The 13,453-nt window shown below is 43.8% G+C and overlaps 1 protein-coding gene across 2 annotated transcripts in view; it reads left to right on the plus strand.

Moving 5' to 3' along the window:
- LOC143764872 (uncharacterized) overlaps positions 1-10,940 on the plus strand; it is a 30,046-nt gene extending 19,106 nt beyond the window's left edge. The window contains exons 9-11 of one of the 2 annotated variants that reach the window (XM_077250930.1): positions 2,367-2,465; positions 7,453-7,554; positions 8,496-10,940. In XM_077250930.1, the coding sequence (XP_077107045.1) occupies positions 2,367-2,465; positions 7,453-7,554; positions 8,496-9,196 (902 nt within the window). In that variant the 3' untranslated portion in view covers positions 9,197-10,940. The remainder of the gene's footprint in view (positions 1-2,366; positions 2,466-7,452; positions 7,555-8,495) is intronic. The other variant, XM_077250931.1, reaches the window with a different exon arrangement.
- The last annotated feature ends 2,513 nt before the right edge of the window (positions 10,941-13,453 follow it).

The following is a 13,453-nucleotide window of genomic DNA, read 5'->3' on the forward strand; positions in this document are numbered from 1 at the left end:
CTCGTTGGGGGACCCCGGACGTGGATCTGATGGCATCTCGCCTCAACCGCCAGGTTCCCGTCTTCATGGCCAGGTCTCACGACCCTTCAGCTTTCGGAGCCGACGCTCTCGTCCTCTCATGGCAGAGTTTCAGACTCCCATACATCTTTCCCCCAATTCCCCTTCTGGCAAAGGTTATCAGGAAAATCAGGGCAGAACGGATTCCAGTAATTCTCATCGCTCCGGACTGGCCGCGCAGGACGTGGTACGCCGAGATGGTGCAACTGGTTTCAGACGTACCCTGGAGGCTGCCGAGCCGCGCAGACCTCCTGTCTCAAGGGCCCATTTACCACCCGAACTCAGAGGTCCTCTGTTTAACGGCGTGGCCGTTGAGTCCTGGGTACTGAGGCAGAGGGGTCTGCCGCAGTCGGTCATATCTACCATGCTTCGCGCACGCAAATCTTCTTCCATGCGCATCTACCACCGCGCCTGGAAGGCTTACTTCGCCTGGTGCAGGGATCGGGGACGGTCTCCCCTCCAATTTTCTATTCCTCACATTTTGGAATTCCTCCAATCAGGCGTAGATTTGGGCCTTGCTCTCAGCTCTCTTAAGGGCCAAATTTCTGCTCTCTCGGTTCTTTTCCAGAGAAGGTTTGCAAACAAATTGCAAGTCAGGACTTTCATCCAGGGGGTTTCTCATATGATTCCACCTTACAGGATGCCCTTGGAACCATGGGATCTGAATCTGGTCCTCTGTGCTCTTCAAGAGCCCCCCTTTGAGCCCTTGCAAGAAGTGTCCTTGCGTTTCTTATCGTGGAAGATTGCCTTTCTCGTGGCCGTCACGTCTATTAGACGTGTCTCTGAGCTAGCAGCCCTGTCCTGTCAACCTCCTTTCCTCGTGTTCCACCAGGACAAGGTAGTTCTAAGGACATGTCCGACTTTTCTTCCAAAGGTCGTTTCCTCATTCCATCTTAATGAGGAGATTGTCCTTCCTTCACTGTGTCCTGCTCCTTCTCACCGCACGGAAAAGGCTCTCCACACTCTGGACCTAGTGAGGGGTCTCAGACGTTATGTCTCCAGAACTGCGTCTTTCCGTAGGTCAGACGCCTTGTTCGTTCTTCCGGAAGGGCCACGGAAGGGACTCCCCGCTTCCAAGGCTTCCATTGCCAAGTGGATTCGTTCTGCCATCCAAGAGTCCTACCGCGTCAAGGGTCACGCTGCACCTCCGGGGATCAAGGCTCACTCTACCCGGTCAGTCGGCGCGTCCTGGGCCATCCGGCACCAGGCATCGGCAGCGCAGGTCTGCAAGGCTGCTACATGGTCCAGCCTACATACATTCACGAAGCACTACTATGTGCACTCTCAGGCCTCGGCAGATGCGTCCGTTGGTAGGCGAATCCTACAAGCGGCAGTGTCTCATCTGTAGTTCATAGGTGCGCACAGCATTCCTAACTTCATGTTACCCACCCAGGGACTGCTTTGGGACGTCCCATTCGTCCTGTGTCCCCCAATGATACGTAGGAGAAAAGGAGATTTTTGTGTACTCACCGTAAAATCTTTTTCTCCGAGTCATCATTGGGGGACACAGCACCCTCCCTGTTAGCCTAGTTGGCTCAATTGTTCTTTTCAGTCTGATTTTGTTGACTATGACATGTTTTCTGTTTGTTATCTGGTTTACTCCTACTGCTTTGTTACCGAACTGGCTCTGGATTGTCCAGCCTGTGGGTGTATACTGCAGGGGAGGAGTTAATCTTTTGTGTGTGTTTAACTTAGTGTCCTCCTGGTGGCAGCAGCATAACACCCATTCGTCCTGTGTCCCCCAATGATGACTCGGAGAAAAAGATTTTACGGTGAGTACACAAAAATCTCCTTTTTAGGCACAAGCATCCTTCCTATATTGTTTGGCAGCTGATATGATAGTTAAAGGTCCTATAAATATACAGTCTATACATATATAAGCTACCCTCTCACATCAGAGAGGGAGTGGTGAGACGCTCACAGATGCTTCTTTGTGAATTTAGTGTGTCTAAACTCGCTTATCTAGGATTTCAGCAGTACCACAGTCATTAAATCTCCACCCACCCTGATAATAATGAGACTGCTTATTCTGTCCCCAGCTGTACAGCAAAGCTGCCTATTTAGCTGCAGAGGATGTTATAATGTGGATCATTAGAGGAACATATAAATGAAAAAAAAACCTAAACTTTGTGAAATAAATTTGTAATACCAGTGTGATATAAATAATTTATCTTATACTTTCCTTTTTATTGTATATTATTGTGTGTTTTCTTCATTAATAAAGTGAAAACGGTCCCTTATTATTGCTCAGACATGACCCATTACATTTAGGACATAACATATTTTTTAATTACTAATATTTCTGTTAGATAATCTTTATACAGGATGGGTTAAGAAGTCTGTGACTGAGAACGCAAAAACCCCACTTCTGCACCAGACTGAAAAAGAGAAGGTGCCTGAAGAAAGAGGTTAGTGGTCCATTTTCAGAGACATTTTGTGGATTTGTGTAGTGGAAGGTTGGTTCTTTCTGTAGCAATTTCACTCCTATTGCTGTATTGAATGATGCGAAAGGGTTATGCGAGAGTTAAAATAAAAAATATGTTTCCTTTCTACGTCAAACAGCGCCACTCTTGTCCATATGATGTGTTTGGTATTGCAAGTCAGCCATTTTTTAACAAATACACCTGAGCTACGATACAAAACGCAGGGGCACATTTATGAAGCCCGTCTATAAGAAGAACTGTGTTTGTTGCCCAGAACGACCAATCACAGAGCAGCTTTCATGTTTCCAGAGCAGTTTACAAAATCAAAGCCAAGCTCTGATTGGTTGCTATTTGCAACAAAGACATATTTTCTTTTAGACTGTATTGATAAAGTAGGCCTACAACCTGGAGAGAAGAGAGAAAGTAGCCATGACATCTGTTCTCATACGTAATGAATAGGCGTGTGCACAGCCAAAGATGGTGCACGGGTAGGTTCCCAAACCGTAATCACATATAATACAAAAAAAACCGGCACTCAACTTTGCAATGAGAAGGAGTGGATTGTTTATTGTATCCCAAGGTAGTAAACGTTTCGGTCTCAGAAGGAGACCTTCATCAGTAACGGTAACCGGCGCGGCGTCCACCACTGTAATGCTGGAGTATAGATGTTATCGTCATTTTTTTCTAGGAGCTCTTTTGGACTTATTCACCCCTCTTCCTGCTATATGTTCATATGGATAGTTTCTACAGTTAAATCTGGAATCCGAATATTCAGAATAAGGGCTTGCTCACACTGGCGTATAAATCGGACGAGTGCACTCCGATAAAAAAAATAATCGTACTGCACTCGAACCAATGTTATCCAATAAGGCAGTGCAGAACTGCTATCTTTTTCTCACCTGTATTCAGAGTGGGGGGAAAAAAATCACAGCATGCTGCGTATGGAGGCGTAAATTGGATGAGACTCGCTAATGCAAGTCTGCAGGTGCGAGAAAAAAAAACAGACTGTCCGATTTTTCTGCACTCATCTCACATGAACCAGGAAATTTCAGGCTGCTGACAGGTCACTGACCTGCCCCCTAGTTTGCATAATGAACCTGTACATACTGAAGAAAAAAAAAACTTCTGTAGGTAGGCGCCGGCCCTGGCCCCTGCGCTGCAGCATAAATGCATGTTTAGTGTCCTAGTAATAACTGATCTTGATGTTATTGAGAAAGTGTAAAAAAAAATCTATTTGAAAATGGCACCCGCCGTGCCTGCGTAGTAGCAACTATTGGTCTATATAGATATCCGAAAGCTGCTATTGCCCATGCGTTGGCGCCATCTTGCTGGAGAATAAAAAAAAAAGTACTCCTCCAAGCTGGCCCCACCTGCGCAGTAGCAGCTCCCGGCGATCTCCGAGGGATCAGTGACCTGTCGGCAGTCTGCATTATGGAAACAGGGTAATCCAGGTGCACAACTAAAACTACCGTACATACGGGAGGTGCAAGGCCAGTAGTAGAAACAATATCAGAAAGAGATAAAAAAGCACTACTGCAAAATATGCACACTACACCGAAAAATAAACATTATATATAAACTTTATTGGCACATGATACAACAAGTAACATACAACATAATTAAAAACAGATATAGATACAACTACTCAGCATCCTGGAAAGATAAATGTCAAATCAGCAGCACATAATAACACATAACCCCATTCTGAAAGCTATAGTTCGTTCCATAAATAATGTAGTATCTAATATCCAAAATTACAATTTGATGGGAGTATATCCATAGCTATTGCAATGAGAGGTTGTGGCAAGTAGCCATACACCTCTATCTTTACTATGTGGTCTGTGCCTAAGATTTTGTATTCTAGTATCTAATATCCAGTATAATCCAGGGTACGTATAACCAGAAATTATGACATAGGTCTGCTCCCTAAAAGGACCCCCATGAAGCAATAAGGGATCATAAAATCTGCAGCAATTGGCTGCTTACAAAAATAAATGAACCCCCCCCCTACAGGCACAGTTGCCAGTACACAGGCAGAGGTGAAAAAAATCAAAATGAAGATGAAAACCAAAAGGCAGACAATAAGACTCCACAGGAGCACCGTGCATTTATCCACACAGGGTCCCATACCTATACTATCACCAGCAAGACACTGATGCGCCGCTACTACTCCCAGACAAGGTTGAACCCAGAGACGAACCACCCACTAGGCCATATTTATTCTTCAAAAGCCTATACAATAACCAGCAAGACGCTGATGCGCCGCTGTTATCCTTAAATAAGGTTATATACGGAGACGGATCACCCATTAGGCCATATTTACTATTAAAGAACTATACATGCCCCTGGATACCACAGGGACGACATCCCTCCTATTATACTACATATACTCACTAAGTGCGACCTTAGAGTAAGACCCGGGAGGGTCGAAATGTCATATAATTCTGAGTCGCTTGCACATTGTGTAATAATTGTCTTCTGTTTGATCCAATGTACTTGATTTTTCTTTTTTCTTCTACTTGAATAAATTAGCATTTTCAAAAAAAATTTATTACATTTCTGCATAAGATATTCCACTTAGGGAGTGCAGTGGATTTAATATAATAAGACACCACTGGCAATCACCAACAGAAGGGCCCCAAACGGTAAGGGGGAACTTACCATATATACTCGAGTATAAGCCGACCTGAGTATAAGCCGAGGCACCTAATTTTGCCACAGAAAACTGGGTAAGCTTATTGACTCGAGTATAAGCCGAGTATGCATTGTCCCCTCATCCCTGTCCTGCTATGTGTGGCTCCCCCGGTCTCCTAGTTGTATGCATGGCTGGGCGTCCTCCCCTTCTATGCATTGCTCGGCGTCCTCCCTCTTCAATGCATGGCTCGGCGTCCTCCTCCTTGTATGCATGGCTCGGCGTCCTCCTCCTTGTATGCATGGCTCGGCGTCCTCCTCCTTGTATGCATGGCTTGGCGTCCTCCCCCTTGTATGCATGGCTCAGCGTCCTGCCTCTTTAATGCATGGCTCGGCGTCCTCCCCCTTGTATGCAAGGCTCGACGTCCTCCCCCTTCTATGCAAGGTTCGGCGTCCTCCCCCTTGTATGCATGGCTCGGCGTCCTCCCCCTTGTATGCATGGCTCGGCGTCCTCCCCCTTGTATGCAAGGCTCGGCGTCCTCCCCCTTGTATGCATGGCTCGGCGTCCTCCCCTTGTATGCATGGCTCGGCGTCCTCCCCCTTGTATGCATGGCTCCGCGTCCTCCCCTTGTATGCATGGCTCCACGTCCTCCCCCTTGTATGCATGGCTCTGCGTCCTCCCCCATCATACTCGCGCAGTCGCTGCACGTCCGTGCATCTCCGTTGTCTCGGCGCCGGCAGCTCTCCTCTCCGGTCACATGGTACCGCTCATTAAAATAATGAATATGCGCACCACGCCTATGGGAGTGGAGACGTGTACATATTCATTACCTTTTATAAGCGGTACCACGTGACCACAGAGGAGAGCTGCCGGCGCTGGGACAACGGAGGTGCAGGACCGTGAGAGGAGGGTGAGAGGATGAGGGTGAGAGGATGTCACAGCCGCCGGCTCCTGCCGCTGCTCCCTTTCCCCCGCCGGCTTTCTGGCAATGACTCGTGTATAAGCCGAGGGGGGCGTTTTCAGCTCACTTTTTTATGCTAAAAATCTCAGCTTATACACAAGTATATACAATACATCAATATGTCAGTAAATCAGAAGATTGAATCAGGCAAGGGAGAAACCCAACTACCAGGACATGAGTGGAGGACTCAGATGCGGCCCCACGCGTATCGCCTGACGAAGCCATACAGGTTACGGCGATACGCATCAGGGTCCTCCACTCATTTCCTGGTAGTCGGGTTTCTCCCTTGCCTGATTCAATCTTCTGATTTACTGACTTATTGATGTATGTTCCCCCTTACCGTTTGGGGCCCTTCTGTTGGTGATTGACAGTTGTGACTGACAGTGGTGTCTTATTGTCTGCCTTTTGGTTTTCATCTTCATTTTGATCTTTTTCACCTCTGCCTGTGTATTCGCAAGTGTGCCTACGGGGGGCCTTTATTTATTTTTGTAGGCAGCCGATTGCTGCAGATTTTATGATCCCTTATGCTTCAATGGGGTCCTTTTAGGGAGCAGACCTATGTCATAATTTCTGGTTATACATACCCTGGATTATACTGGATATTAGATACTGTATTATTTATGGAACAAACTATAGGTTTCAGCACGGGGTTATGTGTTGTTATGTGCTGCTGATTTGACATTTATCTTTCCAGGATGCTGAGTGGTTGTATCCATATCTGTTTTTAATTATGTTTTATATTACTTGTTGTATCATGTGCCAATAAAGTTAATATATATTTTTTATTTTCAGGTGTAGTGTGCATATTTTGTAGTAGTGCTTTTTCTCTATTTTTGATACAGTCTGCATTATGAATATCCAATCAGGTCACCACATGAAGACCCCCCCCACAGGCCACCTCGGAGCACGAGCATATCATTAACTCAAAGCTGAAAATAAGGATTAAACAACAACCACAAGACGGATTTCATCAACCAGGGAATCATTTTCTTAATCAGTATAACGACATCAAGCTGACAGTGCCTGTAGGTTACTGTGCACAATCCTGCTGACAGGTTCCCTTTTAACTAGACAAATAAGATTTATGAATTGTGACATATTTGAAACTCCAAAAGGAGGGGGGAGTGTAAAAGCCTAAGACACCTTCCACCAGACATCTAAAAATGTCTCAAATTTCTGAAACATTGTGCATCACTTGGATAAACATGGTACATAAGACTTTTTCTCATTAAAAATATTTCCTCTAGTCTTTTTGAAGCCTTTGTTATGACCATCCAATAATCGAGAAAGCAATCTGTTCTGATTGATTTTGGATTATTGGAATGTTACTGTACAGATGAGGAAGACCCACCTAATCGATGCCTTTTGTATATAAATAGATCTGCACCCCAGAGCAAATTTCCAGCTTCCATCTCTGATTGCAGTGGATGAAGAGGATACTAGATGCCTGCAGCCCACGGCAGCGTGGGAAATTCAGGAAGGTAATTCTACACTTCCAGGTTTAGCAACTTTATTGAAAAGTTACTAACAGTTTCTGATTCTAAAGAATTAGCTTGAGGTAGATGGGGGGACAGTCAACATACAGAGAAGACTAATGGGGAATTTATACATGCTGTTAAACGAGGGCGGATCAACACAAGTTGACAAACAATTTAACTGGCAGCACATCCCCAGTTTACAAGCGGCAATGTGCTACCAATAACAATGTATTATTCCGCAAGCATTAACCTAATGAACGAGCATTTTGTTAGTTCAGCAGGTTATCACTGGCATGTTTTATCGCGAACAAGTGTTCTTTTTGAACTCTTGCGCACCAGTTTTCTACTCATCTGAATGCACCAATGGTTTCGTGTGCCATACATCTCTATATTGTCTGTGGTTTTCATCATAGCAGCCTGTCCCCAGCACCTCATGGTGTTTTACTCAGTGGTGGAACTAATTCTTTTCCCATATGTCAATATAGGTGACTGTAAAGACCCCCATACACAAAGCTGTCAGGCGAATAATACTTCGGCTGATCGCCATCTTGGCTGTCTTTCCCATACATAGAAGTGTTCGTTCGGCCAAGCGATCTTGTGTTCTGAGTCAGCTGCTGACGGAAATCTCTAGTTTCGGCTCATCTCCAGGAGAACAAAGCGATTGGCAGTCCAAAATCAGACATGACAATTGACATCTTCCCGACAATCAGTTGGCCGCCCTCCAATTTACACTAGTGTGTCGGCCGAACCCATTAATATCTGCTAGTACGGCTGACAATTAGACTAATGTGAGCGGGGGTCTTCTCTCTGTGCTGAATATATAGGACAACCTAGATGTCACCTAATTTATCCTGCAGGTTTGATCATGTCTGCTTTCAGTTTTACATGCTAATTTAAACAAAATAATACAGATTTTCCCCCTTCGAATATCTCTCTTCCCACAGATGGGTCGACACATCTCATGACATCTGGAGGACCCCTAGATCCTGAAAGAAAATATACTTTAATATCAGGAACGACATCTGATGCACTGAATGAAACAAAACACTACGACGTAAATGCATACTTTTGCACAGATTGTGGCAAGTGTTTCACTGACGTGTTACACCTTGAGGGTCATCAGAAAGTCCACAGTATCCCTGCCTTGTTCATCTGTGCAGAATGTGGGAAGAGCTTCACAACTTCTTCAGAGCTGGACACGCACATTAAAGTCCACACAGATGCAAAGCTGTTTGCTTGTTCAGAATGTGGAAAGTGTTTTACAGCCAAGTCAAATCTGCTTGCGCACAAGGTCATTCATATAGGAGAGAAGGCTTTTGCCTGTGCTGAGTGCGGCAGGCGTTTTACATCAAAGTCCTCCCTTAGTACCCACATGTCGGTTCATGCTCTTGAGAAGCCGTATGCCTGCTCCATTTGTGGCAAATGTTTCACTTCCAACGCCCGTCTCACCTTTCATCGGTCTACACATTTAGGGGAGAAATCGTATGAATGTGAACAATGCAGGAAAGTGTTTACTACCAGTGGCAGTCTTAACCGGCACAAAAGAACACACACTGGGGAGAAACCGTTTGTCTGCAGAATTTGTGGAAAGTGCTTCAACAGGGAAACCAATCTCTACAGACACCAAACGATTCACACAAGATGATTGTGGTGTTTTCTTACTTGTTATACAATACCTCTTGCTATCAGTGGAGAAGACGTCTGTGAACTGTACAAACTCACTGTTTTGCCTGTTACGTTAGGGATCGCTGCTCCGTCACCAAGACATCGCAACCTTCTTGTAAATTATTGCGCATCTGTTTTTAAGACTCTGCATTCCAGCACCTAATTCCTGTTTAGATGAGGAGTCATTTTATAAGACTAGATATTGATATTTATTTCAGTTTCTTAAAGGAGAATTCCACCTGATTGTGTCTTCTGGTATATCCTCTAAGATTACACTGGTCCGGGATCTGTGAGATGATACTTTTGAAAATTCCATAGCTATGTGTATTAGATTTCCAGCTAATAACTTCACACTAAATAAGCAGAATTCTCTGAGATGTGTGAAAGGGTCTGGAACAGCTTATGCAGAGTTCTTAGCGTAATTGTAGGGTGGCAGATCACTACTGCATATAAAACATTGAGTGGAATTGGCATTTGAGTGAAGCTGATTACTTTTAACTCATATTGGGTTTGTCTGGTAATTAGTATTAGGTTCATATTAACCCCTTAATGACAGCCAATACGTCTTTTAACTGACCTGAGATATAAGAGAATAGCCTCCCCATACAGGTGACAATCCAGCAGCTGTCGGCTGTACACTATAGCTGACAACTTGCTGCATCAGCCACGATCAGTGTTTGCACCGTCCAAATCTGTTTAACCCCTTAGATGCTGCTGTCAATAGTGACTACATCATTATAAATGGTTAACAGAGCGTGGGGGCTTCTTTATCCCAATTGATGCCCTCAGATCACGATTTTGTGGTCCTGATGTTTGCCATGGCAATTCACGACTAAATAGCGGTCTTAGAGTCTAGAGTTTAGAAGTTAGCAACATTTAGGTGGTTAAAATACACTTTTTCGTTTCTGTCATGCCACTTTGCATTAATTCCTGAAAAGCACCTGAAGGGTTAATAAACTACCTGACAGCAGTTTTCAGTATGTCAGGAGATGCGGTTTTTAAAATGGTATAACTTTTGGGGGTTTCCCAATATATGGAATCCCTAAAGGCACTTCAAACATGGATAAGTCCTAAAAAAATAAATTTTGTACATTTTCTTGAAAAAATGAAAAATTACTGCTACATTTTTAAACCTCCTAAAATGCTAACAAAATAAAAGACCATTTTACAAATGGTACTGATGTAAAGCAGACATATGGGAAATGTTATTTATTAATATTTTGCTGTGGTATGACTATCTAGATTAAAGGGATAATCATCCAAAGTTTAAAAATTGCTATTTTTTAACATTTTTCTCAAATTTCTGATATTTTTTATAAATAAACACAAAACATATCGACCTAAATTTACCATTATCATAAAGTATCATGTGTCACGAAAAAACAGTCTCAAAATCACTGGGATTTGTTGAAGCTTTCCAGAGTTACTACCACATAAAGTGACACTGGTCAGATTTCAAAAATTTGGCTCCGTCACTAAGGGGTTAAGAGGGTTATAAACTACTGGTTACTGAACAGCCTGATGCAGAAGGATGTCCTTTTCTTTGTCTGTTAGTTTATAACCATATTAATGGAAATATTACACTTCAATTTTAATTCTGCATTGGAGTTACACAATATTGATTTCTCATGTTTTGCTTGCCTCGAGTAGTCCTTTATTTGCCCTTTTACCTATCCTGTGAATGTTTTTTTTATGTTTCATATCTTCCTGTTTACATCTATTTAAAAAAATAAATAAATAAAAGCAAAATTTAAGCAAAATCAGCTGTGAAATTAAAGGTTAGGAGGAAATACACTTCCACAGATAGTTTCTCAAGTAGCTAGATGTTTATCAGGGTCCTGTAACTTACAATCCAGCATACATAGAACCAAAAATAAAAGTAATTGCATTTATACCGTTAAAGAAAATCTTCAGTGTGGAGATGGAAAACTTTCTCATGATCATAGGTCTTCTGGGTCTTTGCTCACCATCTCCAGTTATTTGGTTTTTTTTAATCCAACAGCCAGAGTTGTCTACAGGGCTCACACACCTAGGTTTTGGGGAGTTTTTTAACTGTAAATTTGTATTAAAGTTTTATCAATTATTGACAATTGTAGAAAATTCAAAAGCATATTTTACAATACATAACAAAAGGAATGGATAGAATAACAATATCTCTCCAACACATCTAATGAAAAGACCTATAACAATTTAACAAGTGTGAATCCCTATTATGGACAAACAAGACAAGACACACACCAGGGGGAAGGAAAGGGAATGGAAGCGAGCAAAGACCAAGGGGGAGAGAATCATGGTTCAGGAATTGATCTAATCCAGTCTTTGTGCCCAGAAGTAGTCCCACGGGAACCCAGAGTCAAAATTTCCACACTTGCATTTAGGATCGCGGTCATATACTCCATCCTACGAATGTCATTAATTCATTAATTCTGTGTAGCAGATGGAGGAAGGGCGGTGGGGCAGTCGGCTTCCAGTTCAGAGCCACCAGACATCTTGCCGCGGTAAGAATGTGTAAAGGTACCGTCACACTAAACGATATCGCTAGCGATCCGTGACGTTGCAGCGTCCTGGCTAGCGATATCGTTTAGTTTGACACGCAGCAGCGATCAGGATCCTGCTGTGATGTCGCTGGTCGCTGAATAAAGTTCAGAACTTTATTTGGTCGTCCGATCGCCGTGTATCGTTGTGTTTGACAGCAAAAGCAACGATACCAGCGATATTTTACACTGGTAACCAGGGTAAACATCGGGTTACTAAGCGCAGGGCCGCGCTTAGTAACCCGATGTTTACCCTGGTTACCAGCGTAAAATGTAAAAAAAACAAACAGTACATACTCACATGCGTCCCCCGGCGTCCGCTTCCCACACTGACTGAGCGCCGCAAAGTGAAAGTGAAACCACAGCACAGCGGTGACGTCACCGCTGTGCCCTGCTACTGCCGGCGCTCAGTCATTGCAGGAAGCGGACGCCGGGGGACGCATGTAAGTATGTACTGTTTGTTTTTTTTACATTTTACTCTGGTAACCAGGGTAAACATCGGGTTACTAAGCGCGGCCCTGCGCTTAGCAACCCGATGTTTACCCTGGTTACCCAGGGACCTCGGCATCGTTGGTCGCTGGAGAGCGGTCTGTGTGACAGCTCTCCAGCGATCAAACAGCGACGCTGCAGCGATCGGCATCGTTGTCGCTATCGCTGCAGCGTCGCTTAGTGTGACGGTACCTTAAGAGCGGTTTAGCTGATCTTTTCCCAATCCCTTTAGGGGTAAGATTTAGCAGATATATAGTTGGATCTAATCCCACCTCAGCAAAAAGCACCTTAGATATCAACAAAGCCACCTCTCTTCAGAAACTCTGAATCATTGAAGACATCCAGAAAATGTGATAGAGCGTACCCACATCAAGGCCGCAACGCCAAGACACGTCTGGAATTGCAGGATTCAGTCTGTGAAGGAGATCAGGAGTGTGATACTAGAACATTAAAATCTTATACTGGTTTTCTTTATAAAGGGTGCAAATAGATGACTTAGCCGCCTTTTCCTATATGATATGCCAATTTGGGGCGAGAGTTCTTTTCCCATGATAGATTCCCATCTGCTCATATAGGGGTGTTTTGGTTGATGACCATCTCGAGGGGAACAAATAATTTTATAAATATCCGAAATTAAACCTTTGGTCAATGACCTTCCCCTGCAAATCCTCTCGAAGTCTGTTGGCGGGGAGATTCCTGGAAAAGGGAGAAGGCAAAGTGTTTAATCTGTAAGTATTGATAGAATTCTTTATTAGTAATGGAGAATCTAGATTTGACCTCGTCAAAGGAAAGAAGCCTAAGAGTGTCCCCGTTTACCACATCCGCAAATCTAAACAGGCCCCCAGAGGACCAAGGATGGGCCATTGCATGTTCTAGACTGCTTGGCAGCAGGGGTTGATATATAAAAGAAATCATAGGTGAGTTTGGAGAAGCCGAGCCAGACTTCTTCATACATGAGAGCCAAACCTCCCTTGTGAATCAAATAGGACCCAAAAGGGGCTCTGGAACCATTGCGGTCCTTTTCCGCCATAATAAAGAATTTGGATGGATTGGCGCCAGCCATAGTTTATTTCAGTCCATTTATTGTATGCCCAAAACAAGGCCCATGAAGGGATTCTACGGAGGTGCCCAACAGTATTTAGTAATATCTGTGACGGATAATCCTCCCTGTGACTTAGGGGAGACGAGGACACGCTTAGAGATCCTGTGACGAC

The sequence above is a fragment of the Ranitomeya variabilis genome, chromosome 4 (assembly GCF_051348905.1).
Source record: "Ranitomeya variabilis isolate aRanVar5 chromosome 4, aRanVar5.hap1, whole genome shotgun sequence".
NCBI classification, from domain to species: Eukaryota; Metazoa; Chordata; class Amphibia; order Anura; family Dendrobatidae; genus Ranitomeya; species Ranitomeya variabilis.